Source organism: Electrophorus electricus, chromosome 23 (genome assembly GCF_013358815.1).
Source record: "Electrophorus electricus isolate fEleEle1 chromosome 23, fEleEle1.pri, whole genome shotgun sequence".
NCBI lineage: Eukaryota > Metazoa > Chordata > Actinopteri > Gymnotiformes > Gymnotidae > Electrophorus > Electrophorus electricus.
In genome coordinates this window covers 3,642,831-3,662,953 of record NC_049557.1, presented here as the reverse complement: position 1 = coordinate 3,662,953, position 20,123 = coordinate 3,642,831, and the positions used below count along the sequence as shown (strand labels likewise).

Below are 20,123 nucleotides of genomic sequence, written 5' to 3'. Positions count from 1 at the left end.
GCCTGTTGCCATGTGTAGGCTGTGGTTACGCAGACGTCTTTAGTCTGGATTTCCGGACAGGAGCCCAGAAAGTCCTGGCCGGTCCGAGTTCTTCCCTCTGACGAGAGTTTTGCTGCTCTTAGATCAGAGGAGATCCCATTTTCATAACAGTGAGTCTCTCATTCCACCACAGTCAGGCTCATCAATAATGCACTCTCCTCATTTCAAATGTCACCATTTCACCACTTCTTAGCGGTCAGAGAGTCTTTTGTTATGAAAAAAAAAAACCCCACAGCCTGCTTGACACCGGCACAGCACTCGGCGAGTTACGAGAGAACATCTAATAGTGAACGCCTTGTTTCTGCTTCATTACAGTGAGACTAAATGCCAGAAACCGTGTTATGATAACAGTACCAGCATCGGCCTTGTTATCCGACGCTGCCTCCCAAAAACATCTTCCTCTCCCACTCGCTGTTAGTGCAGATGTGAAGGCCAGCTCTGCCTGAGGTGGTTCACTTTCCCTGCTCTGCTGGCTGCATCGTAGATTGGCTCGTTCTGGCTTGTTTGGAGAGTTTTTGAAGAAGGTAACACAGCTAGACAGGAAGCAGAAAACTCTCACAAGTCTAACCCCCCCCCCCCCAACCAAACACCACTTGGAGACCACTTGCGCACGGAGACACCGAAATGTTAGCTGCTCTTTATTTAGCGCATTGGTGTCTCAAATCACAGAAGTCCTCGGCAGAAGGCTAGCCCTCACAAACGCATCGTTTCACGCGCAGCTTTTGGGAAGATCCAGCCGCCAAATTGGATCACGGGCCCTTTTAAATTGGAATCAGTGTTGGGGTATCAAAGAGATTGGAAAGCTGACAGGAAGCAGAATTAAGGCATTAAGCCTAGCATCTGTCCACGCAGGGGCCGCGAGGCAGTGGAAGAGTGCACAACTGTCCTTGAATTGGCAGAGCGAGACAGACCAAGTGAGAGAGGCCGGGGTCAGGCCGGGGTCAGGCCGTGGCACGCCGGCTGCTCGAGGAGATCGCGTCTGTTCTTCTGAGCGCCTAATGTGCTTGCACACGTATTTGCACACTTGCGTGTGACCACCTAACGCAGGCCACTGGTGGCATCTGGTAAGCACACTTTCAGTGTAGTCTCAAGCCCCAGGGCTTACCATTACACCTTTAATATGGCTGCTGTCATCATATCGTGCAGTGCATAAATATATAACAGTCATGGATATGCATAATGTGAAGGTTGCAGGGACCATAGCTTGCATCACCAACCCTGCTTAAAAAGGCTGAGCCTTTCATCAGAGTTGCCTTTTCACTCGGTACAGATGGGAGCAGACCTCCAACGGCGGACAGTCCAGAGTCCTCCTCTGTGCCGGGACAGGGAAACATCAGCGTTCCAAGTGTTCGGGAAGATCCTGACTCATCTATACTGGAATCAGCCAAAGCCGTCATCCCGCAACCCGGAATCAACGAGTCTTCTCGAACCATCAAGGGCTCTGTGCGCGTGTGTCTGTGTACAAGACCACAATCTGCCGCAGCGCAAGGTGGCGTTGCTGACTTCCCACACCCACGAGGGATCACAGTGCATGCCTGGCTGTGCTGGCCTGGGCGTCGCTCCCGAAACCACTACCCGCGCCCTGTGGGATGCCAACTCCTCCATACCAGGAATGGCCCCTAATAAGCACCGCCTCGGCGTGTTGGATCTGCCGTGGCGCTTTGAAACGAGGCCCTGTGGGCGGATCCGTTTTTTTTTGTACGAGCAAGAGCGCCGTGCTGTTGTGGAGAAAAGACGTCGGGAGAAGTTTCGGGGTGTTTGTGCTTTCAAGTGTCTGGACGTCTGTCACCAAGCGTGACGACAGTCCCCAGGCTGTGGATGCAAGTGAGCAAGCACAGCACGCCTGTGCGTGGAGGGGAGGGGTGATACAGAGGAGGGGGGGAGAGAGAGAGAGGGAGGGGGAGAGTGAGAGAGAGAGAGAGAGAGAGAGAGAGAGAGAGAGGGAGGGGAGAGAGTGAAAGAGAGCTGCTTTCTGTGGTAACAGTGCTCTGTTTATTTACCGCGATGTTTTTGCCTGACTGAAGGGTCCCTCAATCCACCAGAGCAAGTCGCTGTCCCAGACCATGCTGCTGTGTTTCAGGAACTTGCTTAGCTTCTGGCGAGGGACTCTGTGTGTGTGTGTGTGTGTGTGTGTGTGTGTGTGTGTGTGTGTGTGTGTGTGTGTGTATTTGGGTGTGCACTGCTGTGATTGTTTAATGTGCAACATGTTTACTATGCAAATTCCAGGTTTGTGTACACGTGTGTGTGTGTGTGTGTGTGTGTGTGTGTGTGTGTGTGTGTGTGTGGGATGGGGTAATCACGCTCCACGTCATGTAGCTAGGGTTATACTAGAGCTGTCTGTTTGTCCTCTACAGGGACAAAGGGCTGACTCTTACTTTCCAGCCTGCCTGTGATCATACATCACGATGGAGTGACACAGAGGAATGAGTGAGCAAGATGGAAAAAGGGTGTGGGGGCATGTCTTAAAGAGAGAGTACAGGATAGATAGGAAACCCAGGTCTCTGCAGCCCTTTCCCGGCATGGCGGATGAGTTGGGTACTGAATGGATCCAGAGATGTATGCCCGAGTCCATTATGTGCGGCATTCCCGGTTATTGGAAAGCAATGAATGTCAAAAGGAAACTGCGTCTGTGCACTGTATTCACCATCGTGCCCCGGGGGTCTCACCCTGCACCTCCGCCGAAGAGGAGCGCAAAGCAATCTAGCGCATCGATCCCACCCGGCTGTAGGAGGCGGGGCCGAGCGCTGGCCTTAGGTGACCAAACGACGCGGAAGAGGTGGACAGCTTGTTCTGAGCCAGACTCCTCTTGACCTGCACTTTAAAAAAATAAATAAATAAAAAAGATCTCCCCCGAAAAGTCCAAAAATGAGGCGTGCGGTGCTCGTGGAGAGAGTGCTCTCGCGCGGAACGGGGAGACCTTATCGCCAGCATGTTTGGAACCAGAGGGAAAGTACTAGAAAGCAATCAGCTGCTATTGAAGTGGGAGGACCCGCCATGCGGGTCTGGAGGCAGTCGTGTCTGTCACCACGTGCTGTCTCTGACACAGCCTGCCCGGGCTTTTGCTCCCGTTATCGGATCCCGATGTGATGTGAGGCAGGAGAGGCGGGAGCGGGGCTTAGGCTCTGGCGGCTGGAAGTTTTTGGGTCAGGCCTCTTCTCGGGGAAGTTGCCGGATGGGTGAGTGTGCGGCTGCCGCTTTTGACGCGTCGCGTCGTGTCTTTCACTTATTCACTTCTGCACTCGCGTCTGCGCTCGCGTCTTTTTCTTGCGTATTAGGTCCCTCTCTCTCCATGTTTCTCTCTGCATCAAACGCAGACACATGCTCATGTAGGAACGCTCACACGCACACACATCCGCGTCCACAAATGCCTCAAGGACACTGCACTGTGTAGGAGGAGCAGACTGAATTCTCAGTCTGAGTCTCAGTTCCTTGAAGATGCATGATGAGCTGTGGCTCGCAGACACACACGCCATATCCGCCATCTGTTTCCATGAGTAGTGCTCGAGTTGTCTCTTCAAGTTGTCTTTTATCAGAAATATCAAAGTCAGACTTATTCACTGCTCCTGGCCTCCCTTATCTTAGACAGAGGATCATTTCAGGAACAGGCAGACTAAATTACAGATAGGGATGTAATGAAAGAGGACCATTAGTCACAAAGGTCATTTTTCAAAAGTCCGCGAAGACGCGACACCTGTCCTGTCTTCTCCGGCGTGAAATCAGCCCTTCTCCTCTCGCTCTCCACCCTCTTTTCAAGCCGCCTCGTCCGCCGTGGTTATTTCTCGCTCACGTCTCGCCCTTGTCTCACCCACTTGCTTTTCTTTCCTCTCAAGCTGCTTTTTTCCCTCTTCCAGGGTCACCCGCTTCCCTAATTTTTCCGTTGCTAAAGCGGGCAGCTCCCGCTCACGTTGCACCGCAGGCCGCGCAGGTTCGTCAGCTGGAATCAGCTCTCATATTGGAGGTCTCGGGCCTGCTTAAGAGTAACGGCCCGACGGGTTTAGACCTGATCGGGCCGTGATCGGTGCCGCGGGAGCAGGTGGGCGCGCCGGTGCCCTCTCCGGCTTCGCTCTTCGCACGGCCATGATCCGGCACATTCCGTCGAATCAGCAGTGGGCTCTGCATATGGCGTGGTGCCAAGAGCAAAAAAAAAAAGATTAGTGAGTACTAACCGCCAGACACAAACACCCGTGCACACGTACGGCGTGGCAGGAAGGAAGTTAAATTAAAGCGTTCCCAGCAAGAGCTGAAGAAGAGAGACCTTGTCGAACTCACATCCAGTCTATTCAACCCATAAGGTGAAGTATCGGTTTGCACACGAGACTGCCTCTCCACGTTGTCTTCCTAAATTGCTTCCGTTTTCTTTTTATTTTAGAGTTTTAATAATAATTATTATCACAGTTATTGTTGTTATTGTTGTTGGAGGTAAAACGGTGTTTTGAGTCCTCAAATACAAAATATTTTAGAACAAATAGAACAAATTCATGACCCGCACAGTAATCTCTGTGTATGAGCGAGCGGATTGAATGTATGCTCGACCACTTATCGATCGTTTCCTTTCATTTCCTTGCCTTTGTTTTGCACCATCGACTCAGTCTAGCGCAGGCCACCCCGAGCTTTTCCCCGCTTTTTTTTGGTTAATTTCAGCCATGTCTGGCTGCTCCCACGGGTCACAGGTGCTGTTTGCTTGGTGTCCTTGGCGTGACATGGACCTCATGGGACCGGCGAAGGTGAAACCACACCAGTGTTCACAAGACTGGCAGAACTGGAAAGCGGAACTCAAGTCATATCCTCAGGAAGTCGGTTTGAAATGAATTGGCTCTGAGATGACTACCTTGCACTTGCTCACGGAGGTTGCCCAAAATTTCCAATATTCGGTGCACGCCAGCTCGTGAAGCAAAAATAAAGTGTCAAAGCTTCAAAGATTCAGATTTTTCCAAAAAAATTTGATTTATTATATAATTTTTCTTTAACCAGAGGCTAGCCTTGCTCTACGTACAGTGGGCAGCCTTTAAAGGGGATCCTTGTATTAAAAAAAAAACAAAAAAAAAAAACGCCAGTTGTGGTTGCCAGATACCCAGTGCAGTTACTCCTCTCCCACATTTGCTGTCCTTGGTTTTTAAGTCTGGTCTTTAACAGGAAACACTGCAGAGGAAAGGCTGGTGCCATCTGACTTACCAGCTGCAATCACACCTTTTAGCTGACCTGTATGTAGGACGGCGGTTGTGTCCGACACGAACCTACCAGTTGGCTACTCAAAATTTGGGATTTGTAGGTAGTGTAGGGTGTGACGTGTTGGTGAAATAATGTTACCAAAAGCTGTATGTCCTGGGCTCATTACAAACCCAAGCAATGTCACACTAGCACATGGAAATGAACATTCCTGCCATAACGTACAATTATTTATCTTGCAGAGTAATACAGAGACAAACGTCGTTGCCTTCTGAATCTTATGGATATGTGTCGATCCGTCACTACGTTCAGTAAGTAATTCGTTGTAGCACTCTGGGTGTTCCCTATATTATAGTTCAATTTATGACAAAGGAAGGCACAGGACAGCCTGTATTTCCAAAGAGGCTTTACTCAAGCAAGCCTCTTTGTACAGTGGCATCTGATTGTCTCCTTGCCCCAGGCAAAGCAGGGAGAGATGGGTACACAAATGTCTTGTAGTCAGTGAGACCCAAAGTTTGGCTGAACTTTTCAAAACTATTCTGGCAGCATATCAAACGCAGCAAAACATATTCACGCGCCAAGTGAATCTCTGGAGAAAAGCATGTATGCATGTGTGTGTGTGTGTGTGTGTGTGTGTGTGTGTGTGTGTGTGTGTGTGTGTGTGTGTGTGTGTGTGTGTGTGTGTGTGTGTGTGTGTGTGTGTGTGTGTGTGTGTGTGTGTATTCCTCACATTCAGGCCTTCTACCAGAGGCCTGGGGGTTTGAGGGTGCAGCAGTATTTGTGCTGTTTGTAGGATAGTGCTCTTCTGGACTGAGACTGATGTTGTCATTCCCGGGATCTATTGGTGCCACTCCTCCAGCTAGGGATCTTATGTCCTTATATATCACTATGTCTGGTTGGGTCACAATTACCTGCTTGTCTGTATAGATCTGGAGCTCCCACAAGATCTTAGTTTAGTTGTTTTCCATCACTCGGAGTAGCTCCTCCTGTTTGGATTCGGGGTTGTCTGGCCCGTACACTATACATATATTTCGGTCCATAATCCCTGGATCTTGGTTCTGTCTCTTACTGAATGCTGTTCCTGCCAGGAGCTTGTACCCAAGCTCTAGGTGCTGGGCTATCTCTCAGGTGTACACACCTGCTTCAGTGTGCTGCTGAAGCAATCCCCAACCCTAACCCAAAAGGTCAGATAACACAGAGCATTCCGTTCATTCCATGCCTCCATGTTAACCTCGATTTATCTAACTATGACTCTACCAAGTCCTCCTGGACTCATCATACAGGGGAATTTCAAGCATTGGATTTTTTAAAATTAATATCTGCAAAAGAGAAATTTGTAACATTAATTTCAACAAACCAGCTGAAATATTTAATCTACCAAAGGAAGAACACTCTGCACTTAAAAATGTAAACCAAAAAGCGACATTGTTCTTCAGCCGGCTGTTATTGACAGAGCCGTGGCCATTTGGAGAAAAGACATTTACAAGGAGGAAGTGATTCCGATGTCAGCTTCTATAGGCAGATCAGCTCTGACATCACTCCACTGTTTCATTCCATCAATTATTAATGGTGCCATTTCAGCAGGACGCCCCCCTGATTCTGCTTGCAATCGTACCGTAGACCGTCCTGGCTGTAGCCTTTTCTGTCTTCTCTCAAATATTCATAAGGACAATGACCCTGGGTGTCCTATCGTATCGGCTCCTTCTGACCTAGCTCCACACTCCATACTCTTTTCAGCGGACATCAAAACTTTACACGCGGCCGTTCCCAGTGACGATGGTTTGAGAGCTTTAGAGCGGTTTCCTGATGTGAGACCTGAGATGAGCCTTCCCACAAAAATATTCTCTTAACATTGTTGAACTTATGTTAACTGCTTCACCTTTGACTCCAAGTACTACTCACAGATAAGCGGAGTAAGTATGGGGGTAAAATGGGACCATCCTATGGAAACCACCTTGCTGGATTCGTTGGGATTTGGTGTATGTTTAGTATTTCTGAGATACATTTGATGACGTTTTTTTGGTACTTCTACCTGCACATTTGTAGGGTACCAACTGTTTATTTCTGCCTTCTCCAAGTTCCACCCAGCTCTGGAATATACATGTATAGCCCATCCTGGCTTGACGGTAACCTTTTTAGACGTTGCAGTTAAGCCTGAACATTCTGCTTTAAATACCACCATCGTTTACAAACGTACGAACTCTGGGTTTTTATCTGCAATACAGCTCTTCTCAGTCCAAGGCCTCCAAAAAACCCTCTCTTACTCACAACTGTTACGTTTTAAGCACATTTACAGCCCGAGTGAATAAATGTATGAGTATTTTAAGAACTGTGGGCTTCCCAAGGTATTCACGGCTGACGCTTTCGCTCACGTTCTACCTGTTGGGAGACTGGACATGAATAATCTTACATTAAGACAAGAATTCCTTCTGTGCTCATTTGTCATCTTACAAATGAAACAGTGGCTATTATTATACTGAACCACTTCAGAGTCCTCCAGGATGAGGCAGCGACTGCATCCCTTTTTAAGGAACCTCCGCTAATTTCCTACTGGCGAGACAAAAACATCAAAGATGTACTCGTCAAGCGTGAGATAACCAGTTGAATAATAACTGTGGTACTGTAGCTGGCAGCCGCTCTAGATGTGCTACATGTACATTTATTAACACAGACACTAATGCAACTAGCATAAAAGGATCAATTATCACCCATTCCTTCTCATGCATTACTGTGTCTCACCCCCTGCTACACCCACCCAGATCACACCAGTTACCAGCCACACCCTGCCATCTCACACACACACACGTTTGTCTTTAACCTATGATTTGACTCTATAAAACTCATTCACAACCTCCTTGGTGCAACATCACTTGTGCCATGCCACATTAGCAAGCTGGCTTCCTGTTTTGCTCAGCTTGTTTGATGCTGGACCCTGTTTTGGATTTTGTCCTTTTCCCCTGTTGAAGCTGGATGGTGTGTGGTCTGTGTGTGCGGATGCCCTGTATCCTTCTCCCTACCCTGGTTCCACTGTGATCATTTTGACCCTTTGCTTGGTCCTTTCTGGATTAGCCTATTAAATCCACACTTTGATCACATGTACCTCCTGGGTCTCCCCGACAATGTAGCTGCTGCAGGAGTCGTCGGTTGTATTTCTCGCAAGTGATGTTGCTTTTGGCTTTATATTATGAGAAACCAAGAGAAGGCTTGCTGATTGTTTAGTTGACCACCTTCAGAGCATCAGAAATTAAGATTTGTTGATTTGTAAGAATTTAGTGGAATATATTAGTTTATGTTGCTAGTTGTTGGTATGGTATCAACTAAGTTAGGACAATTAAGGAAAAAAAAACGTATTTACACTTTAGAATACCATGGTATAAATGCTAAACATATTTTTTCTAACATAATGTAGTTTCACCTCCTAGAGTTTCAGAAGCACTTTGCTTCCACAGCTGATGAAAGACCTCTGTCCTAAACATACGGTGTCTCTGGAATCCGTGTGTATTCACTGAAATTTTGACTAACTCTACACACACACACACACACACACACACACATATATATATATATATATATATGGCACTATACTATCCTGCTGTCATTCAAATCATGGTCAGGATAAACTTAAAATAGCATGCATCATTTACTGTGTGCTTCCTATGTTCAAAAAGGAGCTTCTTGAGAGATTGAATGATTGTCCTATTGAAATGTCTTCAGGCCCAGTAAGAAACTAAAAGGTTTCTCCGCACTAAAGTTATTGGAAAGGTGGAACCACACGGCATTATAAATGACAGTTTTAATAAGGTAAGGGTTGAAAAACAGCCAACTTCTCCATTGAGGAGTGGTAGAGAGATCATGTTCCAAGGCCAACTCTGAGCATACAAGAGCTTCACGACTGGGATTGGACAACGCCATGGGGGTGGGGGTGGGGGGGGGGTGAGAAAGACAAATGGGAGTGGTGGACGAAAGAGGAAGAGAGAGGGAGGATGGATGCAGGGGAGTTTTCGAATGACTCACAGATTCATTCCAGTGGCGTTCCGGGGACGAGATTCTCCCATGATGAATGGTTCAATTTGAATCGCTTCAATTAGAGAGGGGACTTTTGCATGCTGATTCTTGGTAGGGGTGGGTAGCTAAGGGGGCGGGGGACGCTCCGGCTCTCGCACGTACTCTCGCTGCTTGCCTTCAGCTGAGGTAGCCGGAGCAGCAGTCGTAGAGGTGGTTCGCTTTCTCGATCTGTCTTCCCATCTCTGTCTATCAACATGCCGTTCTCTTAAGGGCTCTTCAAGCGCGCGGCACCAGGTGGGACCGCCGCACACGGCTCGCGCTCCCCTCATCTGCGGCCAGCTGCCACGCTAACGCGATCATGCGTCTTCGTTGTGCACGCGGCCAGTGGGACACGTCTCCTCAACGCCAGCAGACTGTCCCTTCATCAAACACTCGCGCGGAGACATTTGCAGACTCGCCCTCTGGGGAGTTCTCCACTCGTTCCCACCCACATTTCTGGCCATCGTTGCCGCCACGCAGCCTGACAAACATCGGCCGAAGCGGGAAACGGGAGAGCAGAAAAGAATGGGAGCGACAGGTGACTTTTTTTTTTTTTTATGCGCGTGGAAATACGACCAGAGCGGTGGCTTGCCGCTTAAGACGAAGGGTCTCACGGATTCTGCATGAATAGCTCCTCCAGCCTCTTCCTCTTCCTTAAAGAGCTCCATGATAGGCGACGGAGAGCATGCCGCTATTTAACCTGCCAGCAAACAATATTTATGCTCTCTGTTTAAGATTGCACTGCGTCTTACAGCGCCGATACCCGTCCGTAATTATCCCACCGCGAGTGTCATATCGCTGGCAATCACGCAAGTTTTTTCCAATAGGATTATGCGACTCACAGTTATTCCAGCCAGTTGATAATTGGTTAATTCGGAATTGGAGTAATTGAATATTTTACAATTAGGAGCAGAGGGAGTAATATCGAAAATCTAATATCTGGTTCTAGGGAACCAGTAGTGAGTGCTCTGTGTGTCATCTACTGGTGATAAGGCTGGGAGAGTCATGGTAGAAAAGAGATACAGCAGAAAAGAGTGACAGAGCAAGAAAAGGAAGGGTTATTCCTTGTTGGTCTTTTCTTGCAGATCTTTTTCCTAAATATGCCAGCAAAAAAAAAAAAAAAAATCCACTTTTAAAAAAAAAAGAAAGGAAAAACCCCCAAATCTCCATAGGCACGTTTATCTTGGGTGCTCAACAACAGAAAAGGGTTGGCCCTCGTGTGTGTGTGTGTGTGTGTGTGTGTGTGTGTGTGTGTGTGTGTGTGTGTGTGTGTGTGTGTGTGTGTGTGTGTGTGTGTGCGTCTGTGCATGTGTCTTCATTTTGGAGAGGGTACCATATGAATACATTTGTGCATTGTCTCTGATAGGCTAATTGGCACAGCTCTAATTATATCGGAATATTAACACTTGAGAGTATTCCTGCATGTGAGCGTGGCGATAGCAGGTGCTTATTAAGGATGACGGGAGAAAGTGCTTGTTTCTCATCAGAAAGAAGGTCTGAAACTCACGCTTGCTTATAATTAGCACGAGTTCCCGCTTCGCCTGACCTCCGGTACACGCACGGCATCCAGGACGTTATCACCACGCCGTGGTAACGGTCGTGGTGAGGGGTTGTGCGGGCAGGGAGGAGCGGTTAAGCAGCAGGGTGGCACGTGGAGCTCGCCTGTCTGGAGGATATATTTTTCCTTTTGTTTATTGATTTTTTAAAGGCCAGTCATACCACTGTTGCCTGACTGCACTTTCCCATCTTCCTACGTAGGGATTCACTAATTCCAGATCAGTTCCAATAATCATTTCAAAAATCTACACTTTTGTAATTGTACATAAATTATATGATATAGATATTAACGTATATAAACATAAATATGGATGATAATTAAGTATACCAGACACATACATCCATCACTATGATTATGAATACGGTGATCCGTAAGGCTGTGATCAAACGGACCGATGGAACTAATCTGGCCAAAAGCTTTGGGAAAGAGTTGGCTGTCCCTGACATGGTCATTCTCCTGGGCAGTGGTTAGCTCTGACCAGCATCTCAGATCGGAGACCACCGTGGCCGTTCGCAGCCCTTGGTTCTTATGAAAACCTGGGGCGGGTCTTAATATGACCACATTAATGGTTTTGGACAGGATCTAATCATGTGAAATCAAATCACTGATTTAATTATGCTAACACGGTTGTGTAATAAACATTGCATGGTGTCCCATGCCGTCATATTTAGTCAGATCAGCTGACGAGGGTCGGACGGAGTTTTACAGATGAAACGCACGGGAGGACTGAGGCACTAATTCACTACCATAATAAGGAAGGGTTAGCCAGCCCGACAATTTCCAGCCAGTCCAAGCCATGACGTGGGACTAAGTTGGTACCAGGAACAGGCCTGTTCTCTTTAACGTAAATCTTGTTAACTCAGGGTTGACTTATGCAGCTTAAAAACTTGCGCATTTATTCAATTAAAGCGTATGCATGGGATTGCCGTGGGAAGCGCACTTTTTTATTTGGGTAAGATGAAAACGTCTTGCCTCATTTTGTAGAGTAGAACTGGCTGACAGCTATTCATACAGAGTTCACATTAGAGGGGGAGGAATTCTGACATTTAGCTTCTTGAATTTAAACACATGCTTCAAGGTTGTCATGGTAATTACCTGTTTCATGGTGCTCAGCTGACGTTTGTCTTATTACTGTGTATTGTGCAGCTGATTGACAGGTAATTTTGCAGAGTTCAGGTAGCTCCAAGAAGATGGCTTGAGGCGTTTTATAGTTGTAGTGGGTGCGTTGTTTGGAGAAGCGCTGAAATGGTCCACTGTTGCTATGCTGTAACCTCCTGAGTGACACTGAGAACAAAAGTGTTTGGGTTGGGAATGTTAAATGAATTTGGCCTTGGAACTTATGATGAGCGTTGATGTGTGACATTTGTGTCACGCCTTTGTTTTGTTTTATGTGAAGACAAACTGAGCTTGGGACATCCGGCCAGCCACACCCAGCCAAACCCAGCTTCTAAAGTTTTCCTTTTCTTCTGTAAAACATTGGTTGTCATCAGCATCCGTCTTGCTTGGTATTAAACGTGCAGGATCACGTTCGGCCACGTGCGGTGCCAAATTTGCGCGTTGCATTCGCTCAGTATGAGGAACGTGGCTCGAATGTGGTAGTGACTTTTCAAAATAAATGTCTCGGTAAGATGGCTTTCCTTTTAGGGCCAAGCCAGGACATTCATGCATATGCCATACATTCTCCCTATTTTTTACTGCCACATGTAACACACCTGCCTCAACCCCCACCAGCCACGCTCTGCCTCTCACAGCTCCCGTGGCTGGCAAGATGTTTCCGCGAGCACCGGAACAGGGCCACGTAAAGGCCGCGTGGCCGTCAGACTAGGGGATGCCGGTGCCTCGTTTCCCAGCACGCTTTTTGGGATTGGGAGATTGGGATAACCATTACGGACCCGCCGCTGTTAAGGCTAGCGGTGTCGAGCACGTGTCACGGCTTCCTGTACATGCACACCTATCAAAGTCACGGCTGTGAACAGGAGTGGTGGTGTTGGAGAGAGAAGCGGGCGCTCAGAGAGCCGAGGTCCAGCGTCCGTTTCCTCAAGTGATGGATCGCTGGGCTTAGCAAATTCGGCGTTTGAATAATGGACTTATTCATGCAGCGTTCGGTAGCTTTTTGGGATAGTCTCGTAGATGATACACCTCACAACAATTACTTAGCTCATCCTGGCCAGTTTTCCTCTTTTTTTAATTTATTTTTTTGCTGAGAACCAGTTTCCAGCATATTCAGTGGCGTGGTCTGCGTGAAAGTACTAAGAGCAGAGTGCCGTTGAAAGTGCTGCATCGTAATTGTATGACTAAAAGAGGTAAAATAACAACATTTAAAGTGCATTCCAGCGCAGGAATTAATTAATATAATCTCCCTAAGAGATTCTACTCAAGGTTGAGTCACATGATCCCCATTTCTGACAAACAGCGAAGAAAATCCCTGTTCCTCTTATTTGGAACAACTGCTTCATGGATTTGACTACTTTTCGTCATTCCCTTCGGTTCTTTCATTTGTGAACGTGTGTATATAAAAGTGCACGTACAGTACTGTTAAATAAATCTCTGTCTGTCTCCCCCTTCTCTACCTGCAGCCTGCGAGCTGATGAACAGAGGTATCCTCGCCCTGGTCAGCTCCATCGGCTGCATGTCGGCCAGCTCGCTGCAGTCCCTGGCTGACGCCATGCACATCCCCCACTTGTTCATCCAGAGGGCACCGGTGGGCACCCCTCGCTCCGGCTGCCCCCCCACCACGCCCGGGCAGCCCGACGACTACACCCTCTTCGTGCGGCCGCCCGTCTACCTGAACGATGTCATCTTCCATGTGGTGATGGAGTACGCCTGGCAGAAGTTCATCGTCTTCTACGACACGGACTACGGTACCAGGCCGCCTGCGCCGGGGGAGGGAAGCGGGTGACCTGCACCAACATCCCGTCATCTTCTCCAGAGAAACTGCGCACAATTATTCTTTATCATAGCCCATTATTGCCCATCTTTTTCTTTTTGCACGCGCGCACAATATTGGAATTCATACAGAATGCAGAAAGAAAATTTCAGAAACAAAAAGTGTGAAAATTATGTGTATGAGAACAAGCGAGAGAGAGAAAGAAAGAGAGAGAGAGAGAGAGAGAGAGAAACGGACTTGAAAATTAGTGTCTGTTCGTGCCTCGGTGAGGGAGTGAAGTGAAAAAAAAGAGTGAGGGTATCTAAAGATATAGAACATTACCCAATGGGTGGTGGTACAGGTGTGTGTGTGTGTGTGTGTGTGTGTGTGTGTGTGTGTGTGTGTGTGTGCGCGCGAGCATGTATGTGTCGGTTAGTGAGGGAAATGGAGAGCGAGAGGAATTGCACAGCCGAGCAATTCCAGGAAGATGAAGTCCGTCTTCCCCTGGCAGCCCCTGTGGAAGCTAGGCTCGGCAGTGGCAGGATAAGGCCGGGATAAATCAGCGAGTGTCCCTAAAGTGGGACGGCTTTGCTTTCAACGACGTCAGAGGGCCGAGCTCCTCGCCGCTCCGCTGTAATGAAGCCTGAGAGATCTCCTCCCCTCACCCTGCCTTAAGCCTTCTAAGAGCCGGACCACTGACTCAGAAGAGAGATCCTGTGGGCATTAGCGGATCTGGACTCCTGGCCAAAGTCCTTACAGAGGGAACAATGTATCCTGAAATTGCCTTACCTTCTTAAAATAGCCTTTTTGGACAATAGAATGTGCATTGGCAAATTGATTTCTGTTTCCCCACAGTCCCCTATTTTCTGGTTTAGTGGTGCTGGCAGAATGATCAGCCGGACGTCACCGCGCTCACTCGTGTGGGCAGCCTACTCTCGGCCTACCCTCTACCTTTTCTCGGCACCGACCAGTCTCCACCAGTCTAGAGATTTAGAAACCTGTTGTATTACTTTATGCGCTGTAACCTGGGACCGGGGGCATGCCTGATATGAGAGGGTGCATATTTCTAACTAGTGAGTCGATTTCCATAGAATCATGCTTACCCGGCAGTCTCCCGCTGGGGGAATGTTGTGCCGTCGTGCGTTTCTCCCCATGCGGGAAGTGACCGGAGTTCACCTGCGACGTGGTTTGGGTTCTACCGTGCTCCTGCAGCTTAGATCTGCAACACCCTTCTGGTGGCATGTGCTCACTGCATGCACTCACTGCAAGTGCTTCTTCCAGCGAAGACAACTCATTTCAAGTAACGTCCTTAACATGGATGCTCAGAGCTCTCCAAAAAAAGCCAGTCATTTAGCAGCCCTTCGCTGGTTCAACGGCCTTCACCGTGCACGCCTGCTATTTCAACAAATTCATTTCCCCCTGTTGGATTTTCCGAATTTCCTTGCTAGGCGGCAATCTGTCATTATACTGCTAATGAAGTCACAAGCAGAACAGAGCAGAAGTGTTCCACTGACATTTGCAAATTTATTTATTAGAGGAGTTTATTTATTAAACACCTTGCAGGTGTACAGCCTGATTCCGTAGCCCATCTGTCGCCATGCAGATTTAGCGGCCGCCATTCCTCCATCTCGTTATCATTGGTGAGATTTCTGAGCACTGGGCCGCTATTGGCTGGACTTTTTTGGGGGGGTGGACCAATCACAGCCCAGCAGTGACATGGACGCCAGCTACACTGCTGTGCTTGATACAATCACCCACTACCAGCAGGTCAGTGACACTTTTGGCATGTTGAAAATGAAGTTCCAGCCAATTAACGTCTGTCGGCAGTCTCCTGTGGTCAGCTGACCTGTGATGTAGTGGGCTTGGGGGTACCTAACCACACATAAGCCTGTCTGTGACTATACGTTGGTAAACTGCCCCTGTAATGTAGGTGTAGCGAATGAAGTGAGTTAGTGAATGTAGGTGCGTACATTTTTTTTTATCATGGGTCGATTTCTCGTGTGTTGAATAGGAGAACACACGCATGCATGCATGCTTGTGCCCACTTTTTATTACGTCATAAAGTGGTATGATAAAATTAGGCATTAATTGCATGTCGCCGACTGCTGGCTGTGGTTAAATTAGCATGCGCACTGTCTAAATTTAAGGTTTCCACGCCTGACAAACGGAGAGATGAAACGGATAGAGTAAATCAAATTTCTTCCCCCTTCATGGATGTAATTAGCAGTGATTCAGGCGGATGGCCCCATTACCGTCTCATCAGATCCGGATGCCCTCCACGCCCCGTGCTGCTCCAGAAGTCAGATTATATTTCTTTGTAGGTATTGGAGTTTTCCAGCCTTAATCTATCTGGCCGGTTCCAGGTTTCGCCCACTCGCCTGCGCCAGGTTCCTCCGCAGGACGCGCCGGGATGGGCGGGCGGACGGGCGTTTTTCCCGCCACCCCTCCCCCGCCGACGGTCGGCACCCTTGATGCGCTGGATGCAGCGGAGGGGCCACGGCTGGAGGTCCGTGCGGGGGTGCTCTTTAACTCCACCTCCGGTACCTGGTCAGGAGCCACCGAGTGACGTCTTTGGATTCTGTTCACAAGGCTCCTCTCAGAGTGCCTCTCCAACCTCCAGCTGAGCGCTGGAGCCCGGTTTAGATTTGCAGCTTAGAGTAGCGCGGCAGTTGCTGTGCGTCATGTCAGAGACCCGATGCACAGTAATCAGTGTTGTCAAACCAGGAGTGCGGCGGGGGGTGTTTGTTTGTTTGTTTGTGTGTTCCAGGCAGCTGCAAGATGTGAAATGTGAATTTAGCTTTCCGTATTAATTAGATGCACAATTTTTGAGGAATCTTCCGCGTAGGAGGTTAGTGTCAATAATTTAGCCAGTAAAGCTAAGAATATTCAATGACGATTGTAGTAAAATAGTCCAGACATGATGCTATACACACTGTTACATATTAAATGTGTGGTTTTATGGAATGGCATGCCATCTGTTACTACGAAGGCGTTGTCTCTCAGGATGCACAAGTGCAAGAAGAAAAGTCCAAGTTAGCAAAATATGACGTCTTTTAATTTTCTCATTGCGGTGATTTCATCATTACAGGTTTGCACACACCACACTCAATTAGGCCAGCGTTTGCCTAACGAGCCAGCAACCATTTAATTATTGATGCATTGTGTGAACCTTTCCTCGTCGGGCTCCCTAAACCCACCCCCATTCGCCACGCCACACCGCAGCTGGGAGCCTCCGACGGGTTCTAATGAGAATGGAGACGCTAAACTTGATTATAATTACATGTGTGTGTTTTTTTGACAGATGAAAGGGCCTCGTGTTGGCGTGGTGCCTCGCGCATCGTGCCTCTGATGGCCGCGTACGCGGCTTGCGCGGTTAGACAGCCGGGGCTTTATGGCGGGAGCGATCGTCACCGTGATTAGCTCCTCTGTGCTAACGTCACCTCACAGTCCCCTGGTTAACGGAGGCTCCCCGCGTGCTCCCCGCGTGCTCCCCGCGTGTTCCCCGCGTGCACGGTCACGCGTCTCTAAAGTAGTTGAGCGTCCAGCAGGGCTGCTAACCCTGTATTGATTAACCCAAGAGGGAAAACTCTCATTCTCCTGCACCTCACTCCTCACGCTTGCCATCACAGAGACGGTCCAAACGGTGGAAACACATTTTTGTTTCCCAGAAATAAAATTTTCAACAAATATCAATATTGCAATATCCTCTTCTTTTCTGTAGTAGTTAACCGCAGCCTTTCTTATTGTTTTGTGATGTTCATGTGTTCCTGGATGTGGAAAACTGACTTTACTAAAAGGATTTTTGAAACTTCTGATAAACGTTTTGTTTATTTCATTGTTTAAAACAGACGATGCACTCCCTCTTTCTTGATCCGTGTGTGCTAGTTAACGCCACAGGAAGAAACAAATAACCACCAACCATAAAAACCCTGAACTCAGAAAGAAAAGACTTCTTTTGCTAGATGTCTGCTTCACCACTGAGCAATTATAGTAAACATATTTTTAAAAATACGGCAAAAGATCTAATCATGATGTAACAAAGGGAAACCTTTCAGAGCACATTGACATTGTAGAGCATCAAAACACTACTTCTTATAGCCCCCAATGGCATTGATGCTGTAGATCCCTCACTTGAAGCGTCGCACCACGGTGCTTTCGGTACAGATACTCATGAATACCCATGAAGGCTGACATTGCCATTGACCGGGTGCCCGTTCTGAGACGATCAAACATCTCTGTGATCCTCCCTCTGCTCGCTTGCGTTACACATCCGTGTCCTTTCGTGCATACACGTCCTGTCGCGCGTCGCTTATACAGTCCTGATCCACAGGTGCCGCTGAGAGGACTTGCGCTCAGTCTCGGTCACGTCCGAAGCTTGCGCCGCCGCGTCTCCCCGCCCACCCCGTCGGACGGCCGTCCACCTCCGCTGCTGCCTGCCACGCCGGGATGGGTCCATAGGACGGGCCGTCCAGCGCAGAGGGATGAGTGCAATCTGAGTCTCTCTGAGTGGAGAGCATTCGTGCTTTATTTACCCCCAGCTCCGAGGCAGCACTCTGACTCTGGCACGCCAGCAGCAGTGAAAAACGGATCTTCTTTTCCTCCGTCCCCCCCCCCATCTTCTTCCCTCCCACTCTTTCTCTTGCATCATCTCTCACTCACTCTCTTTCTCGCTCACGCTTTCCCGCTCTCTCGCCATCTCTCTCTCCTCCGTCGTTTGCTTTGTCTTGCTCTCTCTTTTCCTGCACCGTCATTAACACAGAATGCTAATGTGCTCTTATACACCACAGTTTTCCGGCCCACGTTTCTGGCTGACGTCCGTGTGCTCGCTCCTTGCAAATGATGCTGAACAAAATGTCATTTTGCCTGAGGTGATGTCGTCTCTGGCTGTGCAGACATACGGGGAATCGAGGACTTCCTGGACAAGTCGTCCCAGCAGGGGATGGACGTGTCCCTTCAGAAGGTGGAGTCCAATATCAACATGATGATTACTGGAATGTTCCGCACCATGCGGGTGGAGGAGCTGCACCGCTACAGGGACACGCTGCGTCGAGCTGTCCTGTTCATGAGTCCCACCAGTGCCAAGGCCTTCATCACGGAGGTGCACACACACACACACACACACACACACATATACACACAAACACACACACACACATATAGTCAGATCATACACCAAACAACTTGGTTTGACTCTCTAATGCTTAATCCTAATTCTGAGCTATAGGTATATATGTAAATTGAGTCATTTCCTTCCCAGAGGCGTTACAAGCCCACGGAATATAGTGCTTGCAGCAAGATGTTTATTAGCTGGAATACCCTCGAAAGTGCAGAGGTTTTAATACTAGTTGAGGGGCAGTGGAGCAGTATTCGTAAAGTATTACAAGAACTCTTTTTTTCCGGCAGCTCATTTACCTATGATGATATTAAAATACACAGCATTCATTTTTGTTGCTTTGTTAGTTTTACTTGCAGAATTGTTCACTGAAATGAGCAAGTCAGTCATTTTAATTGAAACGTGTCTTGCCCATGTTCTGATTGCCAGTATATGTAAAGAAGCCATTTAATGGCTTTCCTTTCTGTGATGGCTCTTTCCGGGAATTAAAGCGTGCAGCATTGCTTAATCTCGCATGCTCTTCTCATTCTCTTTTAATTAAAAATCTCCCGTGAAAAGCAATCAAAATCCAATTCCACCGCACCACAGAACGGGGGGCGACTGTCACCTCCCGCCGGCGGTCAGCGTACGGACCCGGGGCCTCTCCCCTGGCTCTGAAACTTTCTCCCGGCGCTTATTCCCCCCCCCCGGAGAAAAGGTTTAACACAAGGTTCTGTTGTCTCTGCCTAACTGCCCCACTGTGTAATGGCGGCAGGATCTCTGTTGCAAGGCAGGAGCCATGAGCCATCAAGGGCTTAATGAGGGGGTGTTGTGGAGGAAGCATGTCACGCTGCGTGCAAACGGCACCACATGCGCTAAACGCGCGACGACGGGCGACGACCACGTCCCCTCCGCCCACACGCCGTGCCGCGAGTCTGGGCTTCATCCGCCGCAGTGGGAAGCTTTTAAACATCTGCTCGCGCAAGCTGTGCCTGCACGCGCCCGTTTCCCCGGCCTGCGCTCTCCAGTCTCAGACATTCCACGTCCATGTGGGAACATTCCTGTAAAACCCGGGTCATGTATCTGTTTTGGCTTATTCCGGCCCTCTGTCTGTCTGACCATGTAGACTTTATGGCTAATGAGGGATGCTCTCTTTAAGGCACCTATAAGGAGATGTCGGGGCCCTGCCACAGCTGTTCCGGAATAACCCCGAGCTTGCTAGCAGGGAACGTGTTAAGGCTCTAATGGTTGTTTGTCCATGTTACGTTGCAGAGGCGTCGCCGTTCGCTAAATTGGCCCAAAACTTATCTGGGCTGTTGCGTTTAGTCCAAATGTGCTACAGGCTTTTATGAAGCAAT

The 20,123-nt window shown here is 48.4% G+C and overlaps 1 protein-coding gene across 1 annotated transcript in view; it reads left to right on the top strand.

The window, feature by feature from the left end:
- grid2 (glutamate receptor, ionotropic, delta 2) overlaps nucleotides 1–20,123 on the top strand; it is a 238,262-nt gene that overhangs the window by 129,931 nt on the left and 88,208 nt on the right. The window contains exons 3-4 of the mRNA XM_026999786.2: nucleotides 13,384–13,668; nucleotides 18,566–18,771. Coding sequence (XP_026855587.2) covers nucleotides 13,384–13,668; nucleotides 18,566–18,771 — 491 coding nt within the window. The remainder of the gene's footprint in view (nucleotides 1–13,383; nucleotides 13,669–18,565; nucleotides 18,772–20,123) is intronic.